Consider the following 20759-nt stretch of genomic DNA (forward strand, 5'->3'; position numbering starts at 1 on the left):
GTCTTGTCTAAAGGGGCAGTTGGGGTGAGTGGAAAGCAACTGATTTTTTTTTTTAAACAACGAGTACTGGCCTTGGAGTCAGGAGACTTGGGTCTGACACTAGCTGTTTGGCCATGAGGAAGGTCACTTCAAATCAACAGACCTGCTAGGTGCCTGCCTGGGACTAACCTGGAGGGCATATGGAGGGAGCTGAATGGGGATGATGAGTGCTAGGGATGGCAGCTTGACAGGGGGCCACCATGCCTCCTAACCTCTCAGTCCGTGACTTCATCTGTAAGACAGGAATAATGGAAGTGGGGGCGGGGGGGGGGGGGGGGGGGAAGAGCAAGAGGTTGAGGTTCTGAAGAGTTAGACAGGAGCCCTCATTATAACTACTGGCTTCTCCCAGCCAAGCCATGGATCTTCTCCCTAGTGTTCAGGAAAAAAGTTTCCTCCTCCTCCTCCTTGGAACGGGTCAAGTGGGCAAAGTGGGCAAGTGCTAAGGTCCTGATCTTGGTGAAGAGGAACTGAGAAAGGAACACAATCACCTAAATTCTCCAGCAAGGGGCTGACAACAACTGAGCTTACAGCCGGACTGCAAACATCTACTTTTATTTCAAAACTGTACAAGTGTAGAAGCATTTAAAAAAATAACCCTACAGATAAGAGGTCAGCAAGTATTTTACATATTTCCATAACACTTAAATGTGTTTTGGCCTGTTTGATTTGTAAAAATTCTTTCTTGGCTTAGCATCAAGTCTTGCAGGCCAATCCCCAGCTGAAGACCTCAAAATGGATCTAAAGGCAAAAATATATACTGAAATCCACACACACATATATATAAACACACAGACCCTAAACAAAGGCACGAGGCAATAAGTTGGGCTGCCCTGTTATCAGAGCATGTTTTCCTTTGGGGCAGTTTTTCTGGAGAGCAAGATCATTGAAAATGATTGGGGGGGGCTAGGATTGCAGGTTCTGGAACAGGAATGGGCCGATGCTACTATGTACCTGACTAGTAGATGTGACTTTTGCCCTGGTGAGGGAAGTGGTCCAGCCTTCTCACCCTTCATGCTGGGTTTATCAAATAGGTCTGTGAAGAGTCAGTTTGCAGTCCTGACAGCAGCTGACTTTCTTCAGCCTAAATGGGCTTTTTTTTAAAAAGAGCTACGTGATTTATGGAACAAGTTTTAACTGAACCACACTCAGGTCAGCAAGCTGGATGGAAGAGTCTATCTGGCTATCTGAGGTCTAAGAGGGGAGTTCTTGGCCTCTCTGGGTGCTGCTGCTGCTGAGCCCAGCACCTCCCACACAAGGATTTCATTGTAGGCTGCTGTGAAGAGCAGTTTGCCAGATGGTGTGAATCTGCAGAGGTGGACGGCATCGTTGTGCCCCACAAAGTCTTGCTCAGTCTTCGACATGCAGTCAATAAGCCTCAGCAATCGCTCTGTGGGGACATAAGAGTAAACAGCAGGGTCTTAGGACTCTTCCCTCGGGAGCTGTGCCACCTCACGGTGGCATCAGAAAGCAGCAAGGAAAGGCCCTCAAATCATACTATCACAATTCAATGGTTTAAAAGATGTTTTTTTAATCTCTGAGTCTGAAGCCAGTCTAGGCCAGGAAACCAAAATCATGTTAGTCCTAAGTATCAGAGGCAGGAATTCCTGATAAGTGGGGATTTTCCCTGAAATTCACCCATCCCACCTCCACCCACATACCCTGCCATTGATTCTGATGCAGAGGCCTGCAGAAGCAAGCAGGGCATACCACCCATGGCTCCCCCTCTCCTCACCATTTCATCCCATCTCTTCCAACAGATTGACCCCTCTGTCATATCCACTCTCTCCTTTATTTCATTCAATCTCTCCCTCTCTACTGGTTCATTTCCTCCTGCCTACAAACATGCCCATGCAGCTAGGTAGTACAGTGGATAGAGCACCAGATCTGGAGTCAGGAGAACCAGAGTTCAAATCCAGTCTCAGACACTAGCTGTGTGTCCCCAGGCAAGTCACTTCACCCTGTTTGCCTCAGTTTCCTCATCTGTAAGATGATCTGGAGAAGGAAATGGCAAACCACTCCAGTACCGTTGCCAAGAAAACCCCAAACGGGGTCACAAAGAGTTGGGCACAACCAAAACAACTCAACAACAACAAAACAATGTCTCCCCTATCCTGACCCCCTCCTTAATCCTTCCATCTCCGCTAACCATGGTCCTTTATCTTTTTCTGCTCATTGTAGCTAAACTCCTCCAAAAGTTATCTACAATCTGTTCCTCCACTTTCTCCTCTATTCCAAACCTCTTACAATCTGGCTTCCAACCTCATCATTCCACTGAATGATCTCTTAGTTGTCAAATCCAATGGACTTTTCTCAATCCTCACTCTCCTTGGCCTCCCTGCAGCCTTTGACACTGCTGATCACTTTCTCCCCCCCGTACTCTGTTCTCTCTAGGTTTTCAGGATACCACTTTCTCTTGGTTCTTTTACCTGACCACTCCTTCTGCATCTCCTTTGCTGGATCCTAGGTCCTGGGCCCTACTTTCTTCTCCCTCTATACTACTTCACTTGGTGATTCCATCAGCTCCCATGGATTTAATTACCACCTGTATGCTTATGATTTCCAAATCTTCCTTTCCTGACCCAATCTCTCCGCTGATCCCCAACCTCACATCTTAAACTGTCTTTCAGATATCTCAAACTGGACGCCCAATACACATCTTAAACTCATTATGTCCAAAACAGAACTCAGTATCTTTCTCTCTAAATCCTGCCCCATGCTACCTTCCTTATTATTATAGAAAGTAACACCCTCCCCCCAGGCCCTCAGGCTTTCCACCTAGGAGCCATCCTGGACTCCTCACTATCTCTCACCTCTCACGTCCAAGCTGTTGCCAAGGCCTGTCAATTTTACCTTTGCAACATCACTGGAATAAGCCCCCCTCTCTCTGGTGCAGGCCCTCATTACATTACTCCTGGGTTATTTCAATAGCCTTCTCATGGGTCTGCCTGTCTCCATTCTCTCTCCTCACTGCAATCCATCCGGTATTCAGCCACTAAAGTGATTTTCCTAAATCGCAGATTTGGTTATGTCACCCCACTACTCAATAAACTCCAGTGGCTCCCTGTCACCTCCAGGATCAAATACAAAATGTTTTCTTTGCCATTCAGAGCCCTTCATAATCGAGCCTCCTCCTGCCATTCCAGTCTTCTTACACCTTAGTCCCCAACACATACTCTTCCATCCAGTGACACTGGCCTCTCGGCTGTTCCACAAATAAGATACATCTCTTGGCTACAGGCATTCTTTCTGGCTGTCCCCCATGCCTAGAACATTCTGAGAACTGAACTTCCTGGCTTCCTTTAAGTCCCAAATAAAATCCCATATCCAACAGGAAGCCTTCCTTAGCCTCTCTTAATTCCAGTGCCTCCCCACTGTTAATTATTTCCTATCTACCCTACATATAGCTTACTTTATATATATTTGTTTGCATGGTGTCTCCTCCATTAGATTGTAAGCTCCCTGAGGGCAGGGATTGTCTTTTGCCACTTTGTGTAACCCCAGAGCCTAGCACATAGTAGGCATAGAATAAAGGTTTACTGAGTTGAATTGATTACTATTTGAAATGCTCTATCCTTTGATTTCAACACCCACCCCTCCCTGCCAAAAAGCCTGGACTGTTAAGCAAATGAAACTCCCAACAAATATGTCTCCTCCAACAGGGAGGAAGACAGCAACATTACTCAAAGCAGTTTCTGCTGGGAGTGAGAGAGGGAGAGTAGAGAGGTTCAGTGCTCTATAAGACATAGTACTGTTTCCCCAGGAGTTCCAGGTGTCAAGTACAGGCCCAGGGCAGAGCCCTTGCGTCCCCTCCCTACTGTGTGGCTGTGGGGGAACTTACCACAATGGCCAACAGCTATGAGGGCCGATCCTGGGGACAGGCTGAGGGAAGTCGCAAAGTAGGACAAGGGGATCTTCTCTACCACCTGCAGACAGAAGGAGAGGGTGGCACTGGGTCAAGCCAAGGCAGCAGAGCAGCTGCTGTACTGATGCCACCAGGCTGCTGAGGAGTGCTGTGTTGTTCAGTACTGCTGGCTCCAGAATCAGTGCTATGTGTGGGCATGTACCATGAAGGCCCAAATTCTAGGAACTTAAAGTCTGAAGTAAGAAATGGTATCTCATTTAACCTTCTGGCCTTGCTCCGTGATACTTAAATCCACCCACCCCAGACCACAGTGCTGTGGGACATGAGACCCTGTCTCATAGCCTGAGCAAGGCTGTGACCTATTTCATGCTGTGCCGTAAATGGGTCTGTGGCTCAAAGATCCCCTTTTTAAACTAGGCATTCCTTATCTTGGCCTGCCCAGCTCTTTCCTGGGAGAAGAAGCACTGGTACCTGTTTCTGATGGAGGCTGTAGAAGAGCACTTCTTCTTTCAACCCAAAGCCTACATAGACCAGCATGCTACTGTTCCAAGGGCAGAAGGCAGCTAGAGAAGGAGGTAAGTTGGATGGAATCTATAAGGAAAAGTCAAGAATGAGAGAGGTCAGGGGAGAGATCAGTGATGTCCCAGAGAAAACAACCACACTGGATGAACGATCTTACCTTTGGGTTGGTGGGTGCTGGAAAACTCAGCCAGTCTACCAGTTCACATTTATCTCTGAACCAATCCGAAGCCCAGACACTAACTCTCCGGTCTGCACTGGCAGCCAACCATAGCTCTCCCCCTTCCAAACCAAAGTCATAGTACTAGAGAGAGAAGGAAAGAGAGATCTGGTCATAGGCCCTTAAGAGTTAGAAACCGACACAATGAGACCTTTCCACAGGCTAAGCCTCCAACTCCCTATCAGTTATAGCTCTTCTATTTGTTTTAAAATTTTTTATTTTTAGTTCTAAATTCTCTCCCTCCATTCTGCCCCTCTCCCATCCACCAAGAAGACAAGAAACACAATATTCATTATTCATATGAAGTCATGCAAAACATATTTCCACATTGGCCATGTTGTCAGTTATAGTTCACCAAACTGATCTGAGAGTCAGTTTTTCACGAGGTACGAGGCTCTACGTCAGGCTAGGCATCAGTGGCTAATGCCCAACATTTACTGCATATTATCAGCAGACCGTACCTCCTTACTTTTGCTCTGTATCGCAGTGATAGGCGAGCCTTTGTGGTCATCCAGCACTCGTATGGTAATTCCTGTCCTCGGGCTGCTCACAGCCACAATTCCGTCTTTGTCTCCAGAAATGATGGTCTGACCTATAGGTCCAAAATGATGGGGACAGATTACTTCTTAAATTAAATGAAAAAATAAGACATTTCCAAAAGGTGGATGATTAGACAAAAGTACGTATGAAGGATAATGTAGTAGAAAGTGTGTCTATTCAGAAGTCAGAGAACCTTGCTGGGGCGAAAATGATGGGAACCTTGGAAAGAAGTTACTATTGCATCTTAGAATTTGTGGGAGGAGAAGAAATCTGGGCATAGCGTGCCATGCACTGTAGATTCCCAAAGAGCAGATTTAACAAAGCTCTGAACAGGGACAGGTCAAATCTCACGACTTAAAATTCTCAGAGGAAGTTAGCTCAGGAAGGAAGGGAATGTCTCAAGAATGAAATTCTCAAGACACGTAGAAACAATTCTACTGAAGAGAAAAAGGGAGGAGTTATCTGAGGACACTAATGTAGCTCTTCACGATGAATGAACTCAGTTGGCCACAGCCTTCTAACTGTTGTCCTTGACCACTCTCCTCTCCAATTTATTGCTGCCAAATATTCCTAGAGCACAGGTCTGACCATTCACTCTCCTCCTCGGGAATTTTCAGCAGCTCCCTATTTCCTTTAGGATAAGATACAAACTCCTCTGTCCATCATTCACCGCCCCACATATCTTTCTAGATTTATTCCCTTTTGTGCACTATTTTCCAGCCAAACTGGCCTTTTTTATGTTTTCTGTGCCCAACATTATATCTCCTACCTCCATTCCTTTTCACTGGCGGGCCCTCCTCTTCCCTTCCATGTATACTGTCCTGCCTTGATTCTGTCTCCTGTAAGGCTCAGCTCAGGTACCACTGACTACATGATATTTCCAGGAGTTACTGTCCCCTTCCAGCCCCCTAAATAACTTTGTCTACACTTTATATTTACTTCTTTGTGTAGGAGCTGCTTCCTACACTCCTTGAGGGCAGAGAATGCTTCACCTTTCCTTGTGCAGTTACTAGGATACTGCGGGCACTTAACAAATGCTAGCTGAAATGGACTCAGTGATGTGGTCCCACCCACTCTGTTACTGTGGCCAATGGGCTAAACTTCTGAGCAAGACCAGCCTGGGTGAGAAGCAGCTTGGGTCAAAGACACAAAGCACCATCACACACGGCATGACTTCAAAGAAGCGTGAAAGCTGGTCTTCCACTCCTCCCCTAACCCTTGTTTGGTAGGGAACAGGGGAACATTCTGAGGAAATGGTTATCTGGGAACTGGGATGGACGAGAGGACAAAGAGGCTAACTAAGAACTACAGTTTAAGACTTACACCAACTCTTGAAAAGTCATCAGAAACAGGAAAACAGTTTATATAACTACAACGAGGAAAATGGAAAAATCAGTAACAGAACAAATGAATCCGAACGCTGTGAAATTATAAAAGAGGAGGTGCCTCCTGAGATTGTACCTCCCTCCTTTCTTTGCAGAAGTGGAGTACTATGTAGGTGAAATGCCACATATAACATCAGAGCTTGGCCAACACTCTACTTTACTGCACTGCCCCCCCTTTAATTATTTATTAAAAAAAGATGGATCTCTGGGAAGAGAGGAAGGGAGAGATAAACACTGAAAAATATGAGGTAAAAACAAAAGGCAGTACTAATTTTTAAAAAGAAATTCTAGATACTGCTAGGAGATAAAGGGAAGATGGAGTATAAAAGGGGGTGGGGGAGTGGAAACTGTGTATTAATCTTCAGATTTAATACTAAAGGCACAGCCAAGATGGTAGAGTGATACAAACTCCTCCAAACAGATCTAGAAAATGAACCAGATCAAATTTTGATGGGAAAATTTAGAAAAAAATCAGCGAGTCTTTTATCCAGTCCAGCTTGGAGACAGACAGGGAGGTCTGTGAACACTGGTCAGATCAGAAGCACACAACACATGAAGCTCACGTACACTCTAGTGCTCAGGAAGAGGATGGCAAAAAGATGTCCCACAGTGGTCACCCCCAGACCCATATAGAAACACCACCATGGGGACAGGTACCGATTAGCAGCTTTGTGGACCACCACCCAGTTTTGGGTCACAAATCCAAGGCAGAGTGAGAAGGGGACCAGTGCAAAGTGATGCAGGGAGGCCTTCAGTGGTAGATGAAGAAAGGAGGAAGCACAGGAGCAAGGAGAAGTTTGGCTTGGACCCCAAACTCAGAACAGGGTCTCACTTCCAATACATGGTCTGGCCTGTAGAGAAATAACCGAGGCAGGACTCCCAGACTAAAGGGGAGCCTATAATTCTACCACTCTGAATAAATAGTTTTCCAGTGGTTGAGAGGGGCAGAGTCTAATGCTTTGCAGAGACCAAACCTAGGTCAGGACCTTATAGAACTCAAACCAGGGAGCCAGTAATTAGACTTTGCCCTGGATCAGACCACATTAGAAGCAATGAAAGCTTGCAGATCCCCCAACGGTCCCCGAGATTCTAGAATAACACAATACTTAATATACCAAGAAAGCAGCAACAGGACCAGGTCAGACCTTTCCTCCAGAAATGTGGCAGAGCCCAGCCTTAAACATAAGGCAAACACGGGCAGTGAATGATGGGGAATGTGACAGCGCTATTGTTGGAACTAGTTTGGTATTGTTTCTAAATGAAAACTGAGAAAATAAAAAAAACAGCAAGTAGTATTTGTCCGTTTAGTCCACTTTCCTAATGTCTTTTTGAATGAACACGTGCAAGCCACCATTCAATTTTTCCTATTTCAGTTGGACTTCTTGTAGTCATTTACCTTATTATGGGGAAAGAAAATGTAATAGCCTATTTTATTGACTTTTTTTCTGAAAGCAGAAAAACTTTTGTTTTAGTTGTAAAGAAGAGAATACATGATAAACTATTTGGTTTGATTTCTCTTTAATTGTACGCTGCTTCTGAACACCTAATTGCTTTCAGTTGTGTAAATAAAATGCTTCTACCAAAAAAAAAAGGAAAAACAAGTTTGAAGTCAGGAAGTAGGCTGAAGAATGGGCAAACAAAAAAAGAATCCCATCATAATGAAGTATTATGGTGGCAAGATTGATCAAGACATAGAAGAACAGAATGACTCCAAGACATCTACAAGCAATGCTCCAAAGAAAAACATAGGTTGGGCACAAACTTAACTAAAATTCCTGGAAGATGAAGCAAATTCTTTAAAAAAAAAAAAAGAGTAAAGGGGCAGCTAGGTGGTACAGTGGATAGAGCACTGGCCCTGGATTCAGGAGGAACTGAGTTCAAATCCGGCCTCAGACACATAACACCTACTAGCTGTGTGACCCTGGGTAAGTCACTTAACCCCATTGCCTAACCAAAAAAAAAAAAAAGGGTAAAAAATATTTTTTATAAATAAAACCATAAACTGCTTTTATTCTGATATGGAGAGATGATGCATGTATCCCCTCTGAACACAATTTTTATCAAGGGTCAAAGGAGTTTAAATGACAGAAGGCCTGGGAATGTTTCAGTTATGCCTTGATAATCTTCAGAAAAAAAAGGAAAGAAAGGGAAAAGGAATACACTCTGGGGGAAGGCAAAGGAAGGTTAGGGGAAATTATCTCATGTAATCAGGGTCAACAGTAGAAATTTATACAAACAAGGAGGAGGGGGTGTGGGGAAGCAGCTGACACTTAAACCTCACCTCATCTGTACCAGTCAATGTAGGGAATACACACACACACACACACACACACACACACACACACACACACACACACAGAGTTGAGTACAGAAATACATTTCACTCAACAGGAAAATATGAGAGAAAGACAAGAAATGAGGGAGAATTATAGGGAGGACAGATTGAGGGATTAGTGCTAAGCAAAAACAAATGCAAAGGAGGTAAAAATAATCTTCATAAAGCTTTTTGAGGTGACAAAGAATGGGAATCTGAGGGGGTGCCCATAAATTGGGGAACAGATGAACAAATGATATAATAAATGTGATGGCACACGACTGTGCTGAACTTTTATCAGTGTAATAACCAACCAGGATGCCAGAGGACTAATGATGAAACATGATACCTACCTCCTGATGGAGATAAAGGGCTCAGAATGCAGCATCAGACAAATATTTTTTGGATATGGCCAATGTGGAAATTTGTTTTGATTACTGATTGACTGATTATTTGATTGATTGTTTTGATATATGTTTGTAATGGGTTTTGTTTTTCCTGAGTTCTCATTTAGGGGTGGGGAGAGTTTGAGAAGGTATTGGCTGATTAGAATAAATGAAATGTTCTTTTAAAAAAGGCTTGATGCCTGTGTGTTAACAGGGTTTACCCTTTTGTATGGACAAAAAGGGGTTTGGAGGGAGGGAAGAGAGGGTGGGCGATGATGCCAGAAGGAGAGATTGGGTGAAATAATGTCACATGTATCACAGCAAAGGAGGGAATAAGAAGCTCTGTTTCCTGGGGACTGTAGACAGGATTGTCAGCATACAGCACTCCCTGTTCCTATGATTAAACTAAGTCTTGTGAAACAATAAGGCTCCTTAGATGTATTTTAAAATTCTGATCGCTATGATACCTTGAAATTGTGATGGTGGGTAGGTAGAAAGAGGATAAAATTAAACACAGGCTTAAAGGTTAACATCTTCATTTCATTTTATAGATAGGGAAACTGAGGCTCAAAGAAAGAAAGAAATCAAAGATCATTCAGGATTAGGTAACTAGAAAAGATACTAGTTAAAAATTCTCTGTACTGAGGGAAAATATGTATAGACAGTCCTGAAAAAAGTATAATTTATAATAAATAACTCATATTTTGTGTTGTGTTGTTTTAGTGGTGTCTAACTCCACGCAACCCCATTTGAGGTTTTCTTGGCAAAGATACTGAAGTGAGTTGCCATTTCCTTCTCCAGTTCATTTTACAGATGAGGAAACTGCGGTAAACAGGGATAAGTGACTTGCCCGGGATCATATAGCTAGTAAGTGTCTGAGGGTGAATTTGAACTCGGATCTTCCTGACTCCAGGCCTGGCACTCTATCCATTGTGCCACCTAGCTGCCCTAACTCATATTTACCTAGTGCTTGAAAGCTCACAACACACTCTTTTCACAACCACTGAGGCAGAAGGGGCAGAGAAAAGTGAGGCTGATGTGACTTGCCTGAGACTAGCTAGCGAATAGGTGAAAAGAACAGAGATGACGCCAACCCGGACCACTTTGATTCTGCCATATTTACATACATTTGGAGAGGTGAGTTCTCTATCATCAGCTCTTCCCCATCCCTATCATGACCACAGAGACCACAGGGAAAGCTGCCATTCACCTTCAGCAGACTGGGGGCTCTCCTAAGCTTACTGCCACCTGGGGAGGACAGAAGTCTCAAGGAAGCCGGAACCTGATTCCCAGAGAAAACCCTCACCGTCCACAGAAAAGGAGATGGCTGTCAGTGCAGCAGGGTGAGGGTGCATCTTCAGCTCCATCTCTGTCCGAGAAATGCTGAATACACGGATTGTGCCATCACTGTAGCCTGCCACCACTCGCTGGCGGTCAGCTCTGCTGCTGCTGGCTGATGGACTCCAGGCCAGACACAAACAACTCTAAGACAAAAGAGACATGCATGGACAGGCTGCCCCCAGCTATCACGTCCCTCAGTATGTAAACTCTGCTTCTATTAATGCAGTCTAACCTGCAATAGAGAATAAGCTCTTCTGACTATTACATTACACTGTGTTTCACCCCATATCTACAGAGAAGGGATTTTTGCCAAACATTAAGACTCTCTGGTCTCTTCCCCACATAAACTACTTTCTAGCCACATCTCTCCCATTCTGTCCCTGCACAGATAACCTTGTTAGCTTCAACCCACTACTCCACCCTCCTATTTCAGTCCCTTTAAGCAATTCATCTCTTCAGGATCCCTAAGAGTAGAAAGATGGAGGGCCTCAGCTCACCCTTCCCTTCAAAAGACAGGTGTGGGGCACAGAAGAGATTCAGGAAGAACAATCCAGCCCAGGGCTGGAGCACACTCCCAACTTAGGGCTCTAGCACCCTGTGATGGGGGATGGTCCCCAATAACCACTGAGTCTCCGGCCCCAAGGAGAGTGTGTTCCATGTGAATGGACATCACTTAGCTCTGTCCTGTGAGTACCTGGTTCAGCACCTGGAACTGTACCACCAGCTCCATGCTGGTCAAGGACCACACCCGCACACTGCCATCATCACCACAAGTGGCACAGTGGGACTCAGTAGGGCTAAAGGTCACTTCATTCACCTGCAAGAACAGGGAGGGGAGATGCTGGTGTGGCCTACACCAATGCTCTCCTTTCTCTCACACACAAGAGAGACATTTAGCTACTACAAAAGACTGGATTGTCATCATGTGCCCTGCCCTGCCTCTCTTCAACAACTGTGAGGCCAGTCAATCAGTTGTACTGAAAACACTGTATTAGTAATCAATGAGATAATACCATCTTAATAGTCAGAGTAGGGACACAGAGAAAATAAAAGATACTCTTTGATGATGATGAATCAGAATTGTTTTTAAAGCATCTGAGGTACCTCAAAGAAGTTCAGGTAGATAAGCGAATGTCTCATCTGGCAACCTTCCCTTGGAAAGTTTTCCCCTGAAGTCCCCAAATGATATAAAACCCCATCTTCCAAGTTTCATTTCCCCTACATTTGAACAAGAGATGATCAGAGACAGCAGCCCAGTAAAGAATAAATCTGTTTGTAATAAGGCCATAGGATTCACGCATTCTTGGCTGACATGTCATTAGTAATACATTAATTTCTCTGCCGACATGCCATGCTGAGCCTCGACAGTGAACCTGCAAACTCTACCTATGCCTTCTGACTCTTTACCTTGTTTTTGTGGCCACTGATGAGGCGGATGTTGGTCCTCTCAGCCCAGTTGACATACCAGAGTGTGCCTGCAGTTGTGCCCACAATGCCCATATCCATGCTATCATCAAAGCTGGCACTGACCACAGCACCATCCAGAGTCATCTCTTGCTCCATGAAGACAGAGCTGGACCTGAGGAACAATAAGAAGTCTGGAAATTTCAAATTAGCAGGAAAAAAAAAGAATTGGACAGATAATGGGAAAGATGGAAGCAAGTGGTCCGAAGGGACTAATGGATATTGTATTGGTTACGCCTAATACAAAGGTCTGATCAATGTCTCACTCACAAATTTTTAGGATGAAGCTCAAATTTCCTAGCCCCTTAGCATTCAAGGACCATGTCCCTCCCCGCCTCCACCCCCCAACACACATTGTGGATCCTACTTGATCTGACACTACTTCCTTGCTATTATTCTATGCTTCAGTCAAACTAGACTAGATATAGTCCCCCCATCTGTGTCTTTGTTACTAGTCTCTTTTATGCCAAGAATGTCCTCTTTCCTATCTCTGCCTATCAACCTGCTAGTTCTCTTGTTTGTCGGGAGCTCGACATGCCACAGTGCCCAAAGGACATTCAGACATGCAGACAGAGATGTAGTTCCTCAATACTCCAGACTTCATAGGCCTGTAGCAAAGTCAGCATGTACCACACAGGTGATATTTGGTCACTTTTTAGGTTGAAAGGCTGTTCTGGGAGTGGAAGGATCATAGAGGGTGTTTTGGTTCTAGGGAGCTGGAAAGAAGAAAATTGCCAAGTGTTTGGAGAGGTTGACAGGAGCACAAAGGTGATCAAAGAAGACTGGAGAGAGAAAGAGAATGAAGAGTTGATTCAGGTCAGTGACTAAAGGGCAGGGGCTCTTAACATTTTTTGTGTCATGGACTCCTTTGGCAGTCTGGTGAAGTCTTATGGACCCCTCTCAGAATCATGTGCACAAAATAAAATACCAAGGATTACAAAAGAAACCAATTATACTGAAATATAATTATAAAAATATTATTAAAACAAGTCCACAGCCCCTGGATTAGGAACCCCTGCTACAGAGGAAGAGTGAATAATTCCAGCCAGTGTAGAAAGGAGAGTTATAGAGAGGTGGTGTGGGCCAGGACAAGTCAGAGCCAGTAAGCCCTAGATGTGCTCTCAGCCGTGCCTGGAGAGAAACAATGTACAGGTAGAAGGTCAGGAGCTAGGCCTTAACAGGTTGTGTCCCAGGGCTTTCCACGTCAATGCAGCCTCAAAGTGTGGTGATGAGAAGCTGTTAAGTCAGCAGGTGTTTCAGGCCTGCAGTCACGAAGACCTGAGTTCAAATGTGACCTCGGATACCTCCTAGCTGTGTGATCCTGGGCAAGTACACTTAACCTCTGTTTGCCTCAGTTTCAACTGTAAAGTGCTAATAATAACTGCACCTATCTCACAGGGTTGTCATAAGGATTAAATGCAAAAATATTTGTAAAGTGCTCAACACAGCACCTGGCACATAGTAAAGAGTTATACAAATATTTGCTGCCATTATTATTATCTCATGCAATATATCTTAATCATGGTATTGTAACATCTTCTTAGTTTTGTTTTGGGAAGAGATTACCTATGGCAAGGGAGAGGTAGGTCACAGGGGTACTGGGTTCCTAAGACAGCAGGAAGAGACTTTCAAGGATCAGCTAAAAAATCACCTCTCCTCCATGAAGCCTTCCCTGATAACCACCTAGCTAGAAGCAATTTCTCCTTCAGCTGATCTTTGAGCACTTTAGATTCATTCCTCTTATGCACTTATAATATTCTAATTTGGTTTACTTTTATCTGTCTAAATATCTAATCACTTCTATTACAGCAGAAGCTTCTCTAGGGCAGAAACCATGTTTTATTTATCTTTGTGTATCTCCCAGCATCTAGCACAGCACATTAAATGAAACAGATGCTGACAAAATGTCTGCAAATGAATGAATCATTCATTTAATACAGGTTTCACATGCTAAAATGGGACTTGTTTTTATTTTATTTTATTTTAAATTTTTTGGGGAGGGACTTATTTTTAAATGAGCCAATTATTAGAAGTACACAACAAAAAATAAATTATCCAGGTAGTTAAGTCCCTAAACCAACCCAAAGGAATTCTATACCAAAGTATGGAACATCATGCAGAGAAGAAAACTCAGCCAGCTAACCAGGCTTTAGTCAATGCCCTTGGGGACGACCTCTGGGTCTACCCTGGCTGCTGCCCCTTTCTGTACATAGATTTGTAGGATTTCTAGGAAGTGGAATTTGGAGAAACTGGTGTAAAGCCTTTATCTTTCAAAATACAGCTGGAATCTAAGAGTAAGAGTCTCACTTCTTCTTTCCAGTTCCCTAGAACCAAAACACCCTCTATGATCCTTCCACTCCCAGGCCAGCCTCTCAACCTAAAAAGTGACCAAATATCACCTGTGTGGTACATGCTGACTTTGCTACAGGCCTATGAAGTCTGGAGTATTGAGTAACTACATCTCTGTCTGCATGCCTGAATGTTCTTTGGGCACTGTGGCATGTTGAGCTCCCGACAATCAAGAGAACTAGCAGGTTGATAGGCAGAGATAGGAAGGGAGGACATTCTTGGCATAGAAGAGACTAGTAACAAATACTTATATAGGAAGTTCCAGTAAGAAGGCTGCCCTGAAGACTCTTTTAATTCCCAGATCTATAGCTTATATGTGCACATGTTGTACCTAGTCTCTCTGCCTATAGAATGTAAGCTCCTAGAGGGCAAGGACTATTTCATTCTTGTCTTTGTACCCCTAGCACAATTCCTGCTACATAGGAGACACTTGGATAAAAACTTGGAGATTGATCTGCTCTTCAAAAACTGGAAATCGAAAGGCTCAGTACTCCCCAAAGCACCATCATTTTCTTTAACTTCACAGTCTCCAGGCAAAGACAGAGAAACAGTCCTATACTCTTCATTGTTCCCTTTCCTACCCACCTCTCCCCAAAAATGACTACTCATTTCCTTAACCTGAATCCTATCACTACAGTCCAACAGTTTGCCTGGCCCCCATTCCCAACCATATCTCTTTACTTGCCAGGTCCCTTTCGTGGGCTCAGATACAGAGGATCCAGCCACTCAGCCAAAGGCAAGGGATAGTGGAGGATGAGAAGGGACCTCAGACCTGACCCCATGTCTAGGTATCTGAAGAAGGTAGATCTGTGCTATACTACTATGCTATTAAAAAAAAAAAAAGAGATGCTATAAATATTTTTGTAAATGGGGCTTCTCTTCCTCTTTCTTTGCTCTCTCTGGGATACAGGCCTTTAGTCAAATGCTGAGTCAAAGGGTATGTACTATTTAGTGACTATGGAGGCATGATTCCATATTGCTTTTCAGATCTGCTGTACCAACTCACAGCTGCAACAGTCTATTACTGTACCAGTTTTCCCAAAGCCCCTCAAACAAATATAATTTTCCTTTTGGTCATCTTTGCTAATCTGATAGGTGTGAAATGGAAAAAAGAGTTGTTTTAATTTGCATTTCTCTCATTATCAGTGATCTGAAGCATTTTTTCATTGATTCAAATTTCTAAGAACAAGAATTCCCCAAAAGATAAGGATTCCCCAAAGGATATTTTTTTCAAAGAAAAAAAAAATGAAAGCTATGAAATGAGGTATATCTGAGGCTAGCTCCGAAGGTCTCTACGTCCTTTCCAGCTCTACAATGCTGATTCTATGAATCAGAAAGAGAAGCAGAGAATCACTGATGTGATTTAATGGTCCTTCTCTAGATACCCCGAGAGCCAAAGTGACAATACAGTGTTTGGGTCAATCCTACATACTGAGACAGCCAGACAACTGACTCCCAAGCTCTGGGATCCTCAAATTGACTCTTCTCCTCAGGAAGAAGCAACTGGTAATGGGTATCTAGTGCCTAGTACAGTTCCTGGTACACAGTGACTAGTAAATGTTTACTGACTGAATGAGTGACTATTTGTTATGCAGGATACCTGTCTCACCTTGCCCCGGAACCCTTCATCCTCAGCTCCTGCACTGCTCCTACTGCCCACAGGCGGATCCGCTTAGTGTTGCTGCCACTGACCAGCCGGTTTCCAGAACACAGAAGCACACCTAGGACATCAGGAAAAAATGAATCCATTTCCTCAACTTGGGTCATGAACTGGCCAGAGAACCATAGAATATTATTGTTAAAAGGGATCTCAGGATATACAGACTGGGAGAGCTTGGGCGGACATTAGAATAGACAATATCACCAATACATTGTTGGTGACTAAAACTACCATACCCTTTGAACCAAAGATTCCATTACTGGGCTTATATCCCAAGAAAGCCATTGATAAGAAAAAAGTACCCATGTACTCCAAAAGAATTAGAAACAAAGCAGGTGCCCATCAATTGGGGAATGGCTAAATGAATGGTGGTACATGAATGTACTGGAATATTATTGTGCTGTAAGAAAGGATGTGTGTGATCCAACCGTTCTGGAGAGTAATTTGGAACTATGCCCAAAGGGCTATAAAAATGTGCATACCCTTTGACCCAGTAATACCTCTTCTAGGGCTGTATCCCAAAGGGATCATAAAAACAGGAAAAGGACCCATATGTATAAAAATATTTATAGCAGCTCTTTTTTCTGGTAGCCGAGAATTGGAAATTGAAGGGCTACCCATCAATTGGAAAATGGCTGAACAAGTTGTGGTATATGAATGTAATGGAATATTATTGTGCTGTAAGAAATGATAAGCAGGAAGACTTGAAAAAAACCTGGAAAGACTTGTATGGACTGATGCTGAGTGAAATGAGCAGAACCAGGAGAAGATTGTACACAGTAACAGCCACATTGTGCAATGATCAACCATGATAGACTTAGCCTTTCTCAGCAATGCACGGATCTAAGACAACTCTAAAAAGACTCATAATGGAAAACGCTATCCACATGCAGAGAAAGAACTATGGAGTCTGAATGCAGATCGAAGCATACTATTTGCTCTTCTTTTCTTTTGTTGTTTTGTTTTGTTTCTTCTTTCTCGTGGTTCCTCCCATTGGTTCTAATTCTTCTTTACAACATGACTAAAGTGAAAATATGTTTAATATGAATGTATAAGTAGAGCCTAATCAGACTGCATGCCATCTTGGGGTGGGGGGAAAAGGAAGGGAGGAGGAGAAAATTTAAAACTCAAAAGCTTATGGAAATGAATATTGAAAACTAAAAATAAATTAATTAATTTAAAAAAAAGAAATGATGTGTGTGATGAATACAAAGAAGCATAAAAGAGCTATATAAATTGATGCAGAGTGAAGTGAGCTGAGCCAAGAAAACATTACACACAGTAATTACAACAATGGAAATGGAAAGAGCAACAACACACCATAAAATCAAAAGTAACTAACAAAATTATGAAGATCAAGTAGGACTTGAATGTACCTCTTCATAGAGCTGGGAGATCACATAGTCAGTACTTAATAAATGCTTCATTCATTCATTCATTCATTTACTCAGAAAAATCAGGTGGAAAATGAAATAAAGTCCACTATCAGTAACAATCCCAGAAGCAGCTGAACAGAAGGGGAGCTTTTCTTGCTCCATGTGGAATAATAACTAGATCTCAGCAGGTTTCGCATTGGCATCTACTCACCAATCTCACCCTCATCAGCCTCCCAGGTCATAAAACAGCGGTTGGTGCCTACGTCCCAGACGCAGATCTGTCCAGTGTTGGTGCCACTGTAGAGTAAGGGGATGAAGCTGTAGCAAATTGATGTCAGTTCCACTGGTCCTATTTCCTCAGGAACAGGAACTCTGTGGACCTGACCCAAAGATAAGAAACATCAACTGATGTTACGGATTGTGATGAGGTTTTATTGCGGGCATTTTATCAGAGAAGGTGAATGCTGGCACTCATGAAAACCTAGGAGAAAGCAGGGGCAAACAACCTTCCATAACCACCCACAGCCTCTGAATACCAGAAGGTTACCCCAAGCAAGCACTCTCTGACCTGTCAGAAAAGAAGGGGGTAAAAGACTCTACGATACCTGAAAGTTGATGTCAGCTCCCCAACGCTTCGTGAGCCAGAAGGTGATAGCTCCCTGGCCCACACAAGCAAGCTCGTTAGCACTGAAAGGATTAAATGCCACTTCATGAACAGGCTCCATGAATCGGGTGGAGGACATCAGTTCATAGGTGAAGGCATTCCAGAGGGCAATGGTGCGGTCGCTGTAATCCCCTGCAAGGCAGACATATGTTAGAACTTAAAGTCCCCAGTATATAAACTCTTTGAGGGCAGACAATGTTTTTTTAGCTTGTCTTTGTAAACCTGGCACCTAACACAGTGACATGGTCAGATTGCACATACGAAGCATTTAATGAGTGCTTGCTGAATTGGACTGGATTGCTAGATGGTATCTAGAAGCTTCTAGTTTGCCAAAGATGGACTTTAAGTCAGACTATTTGGTATTAGAAGAGGCCAGGGAAGAAACACTGCAGGTAAGGTCCCCAAAAACAAATACAATTTTTTTCTTTTTTTTGGTAAGGCAATAGGGGTTAAGTGGCTTGCCCAGGGTCACACAGCTAGTAAGTATGATGTGTCTGAGGCCAGATTTGAACTCAGGTCCTCCTGACTCCAAGGCTGGTGCTCTATCCAACTGTGGCACCTAGCTGCCTCTACAAATGCATTTTTTTTTCTCAGCCCACCCCTACACCCAAAAGACAATCAGTGAATGAAATAAATCTTTTTTTTGTCATTTCTAAGGCCATAATTTCATATTACCCTTGGCCAAATGTTAAAAGACAAGAAACTGGGCTTGAACTCGAACATCCCTGCTACTAACCCAGAGTGATGAAAAGTCGATCATTATGTGAATATGCCATGGCTTGCACCTCAGTCTCATGATGGAACAGAACCTTGCGGCAAGTCCTCTCTGGTACATCCCAGATTCGGATTTGACAACGAGAGCTCTTATCCCCCCAGCCTGAGGCAGAAGCAAGGACCTGGTAAACAAAAAACAAACAAACAAAAAAACCCTCATTACAGGAGCAATCCAATAGACCAACCTCTTCTTTGTCCAGTAAGTAACAGACTTTGAAAGATACACTATCAGGCCACAAACACACATATCAGTTATACATGTCCATGGGGATACAGGAAAAACAGAAAGGAATTTTAACCTACAGTTAATCTATAAATGGACAATGGCACCAACTTCATTATCTCTGCTAACAGGAAGCCATGGACAGTCCAAAAAACACTATGTGCAAAAATAAATCGCTACTAAGTGGTGAAATTCACTGATTTGAGATTTACCTCTTCATCTTCTCTCTGGTGATTGCACCAATTAGGAGCAAAACTAATTCAGGGGACAGGAAAGAAAAACAAAGGCCCTGGGTAACAGCACTTACATAAATAAGAGTAGAAGACATACAATGAAAAAGGAAAAAGTATACAGTTTATTGACCTATTAATTAACACTAATTCTAACCCTATCCTTCTATGGTGCCCAACCAATTTCCCTAAAGTAGGGAGAGAAATGGAACCCTTGTGGGAAGCAGAAGTTGGATGTAGTCTGAACCCTAAATCAGAACTTTCTGCAGGTTTTTGTGGAAACTGGGTCTTTCACACTGGGCATGAGATATAAACAATCTCTTGCAAAGAGGGAGTCAATATTTCAATCAAATAATCAACAAATACTTATTAAAGTCTTAATATGTACTAAGCACTGTTCTAAATTCTGGGGCAAGTAAAAAGAATGAAACAACTCCTTCCTGAAATGAGTTTACATTTTAATGAAGGAGACAATAAGCACACATGAAAATATGTAAAACAAATAAATGCAAATATATAAAAATGTGTATGTGTGAAAACATACACATACACTCAGTGGTGTAGAAGGGGGAGATAAGGAAAGGCTTCATTCAGTAGATGGTGTCTGAGCTGCTTTTCAAAAAACAAAAGGAGGGACAGCTAGGTAGCAAAGTGGATAGAGCTCTGGCCTTGGAATCAGGAGGACCTGAGTTCAAATCCGACTTCAGACACATGACACTTACTAGCTGTGTGACCCTGGGCAAGTCACTTAACCCCGACTGCCTCACCAAAAAAAAAAAGGCAAAAAAAAAAAAAAAAAAAAGGGGACTCTAAGACACAGAGGTAAGGAGGGAGGACATTCCAGGAACACTGGAGATGGTATGTCATGAGTGAAGAGCAGAAAGAAGGCCAGTTTGGCTGAGTTGAAGAGTATAAGAAGGGGATCCCACAAAGTTGGAAAGACAGAATGGGGCCAGGTTGTGTCGGGCTCTAAAACCTAAACAGAGGAGTTTATATTTTTATATTTTTTCCTGGAGGCAATTAGATGGCACTAGAATTGGTTGATTAGGGAAGTGACATGGTCAGATCTGCACTTAAGAAAAATTACTTTGGCAGCAGTGTATAAAAGGGACTGAAGCAGGGAGAGTCTTGAGGCAGGAAGACCAATTAGAAGGCTGTTGTAGTAATCCAGGCAACAGCTGATGAGAGCCTTAACTAAGGTGGTAGCTATGTGAGTCTAGAGAAGGGATAGACTGTGACAGATGTTGGCAGCTGATTTGATGGACGAGAGGCGAAATGTGGTGGGGGAGAATGGGGCAACCTGGATAATGGCAAATTTATAAACCCGAGACACTGGAAGGATGGTGGTGCCTTTGACAGAAATAGGGAAGTTCAGAAGAATGGAGGGTTTAGAAGGAAAGATAATGAGTTGCA

General features: G+C 43.2%; 1 protein-coding gene across 5 annotated transcripts in view; it reads right to left on the minus strand.

The window, feature by feature from the left end:
- Window positions 1-575: 575 nt before the first annotated feature.
- WDR90 (WD repeat domain 90) overlaps window positions 576-20759 on the minus strand; it is a 52765-nt gene continuing 32581 nt past the window's right edge. For all 5 annotated transcript variants that reach the window (XM_027862941.1, XM_027862940.1, XM_027862939.1 and 2 more), the window contains 12 exons: window positions 18856-19015; window positions 18061-18251; window positions 17667-17835; window positions 16029-16140; window positions 12014-12185; window positions 11301-11423; window positions 10572-10749; window positions 5102-5232; window positions 4581-4724; window positions 4373-4492; window positions 3878-3962; window positions 576-1426 (listed from right to left, as the gene is read on the minus strand). In XM_027862941.1, the coding sequence (XP_027718742.1) occupies window positions 1212-1426; window positions 3878-3962; window positions 4373-4492; window positions 4581-4724; window positions 5102-5232; window positions 10572-10749; window positions 11301-11423; window positions 12014-12185; window positions 16029-16140; window positions 17667-17835; window positions 18061-18251; window positions 18856-19015 (1800 nt within the window). In that variant the 3' untranslated portion in view covers window positions 576-1211. The remainder of the gene's footprint in view (window positions 1427-3877; window positions 3963-4372; window positions 4493-4580; window positions 4725-5101; window positions 5233-10571; window positions 10750-11300; window positions 11424-12013; window positions 12186-16028; window positions 16141-17666; window positions 17836-18060; window positions 18252-18855; window positions 19016-20759) is intronic.

The sequence above is a fragment of the Vombatus ursinus genome, unplaced genomic scaffold (genome assembly GCF_900497805.2).
Source record: "Vombatus ursinus unplaced genomic scaffold, bare-nosed wombat genome assembly UNPS02014770.1, whole genome shotgun sequence".
Taxonomy (NCBI): domain Eukaryota; kingdom Metazoa; phylum Chordata; class Mammalia; order Diprotodontia; family Vombatidae; genus Vombatus; species Vombatus ursinus.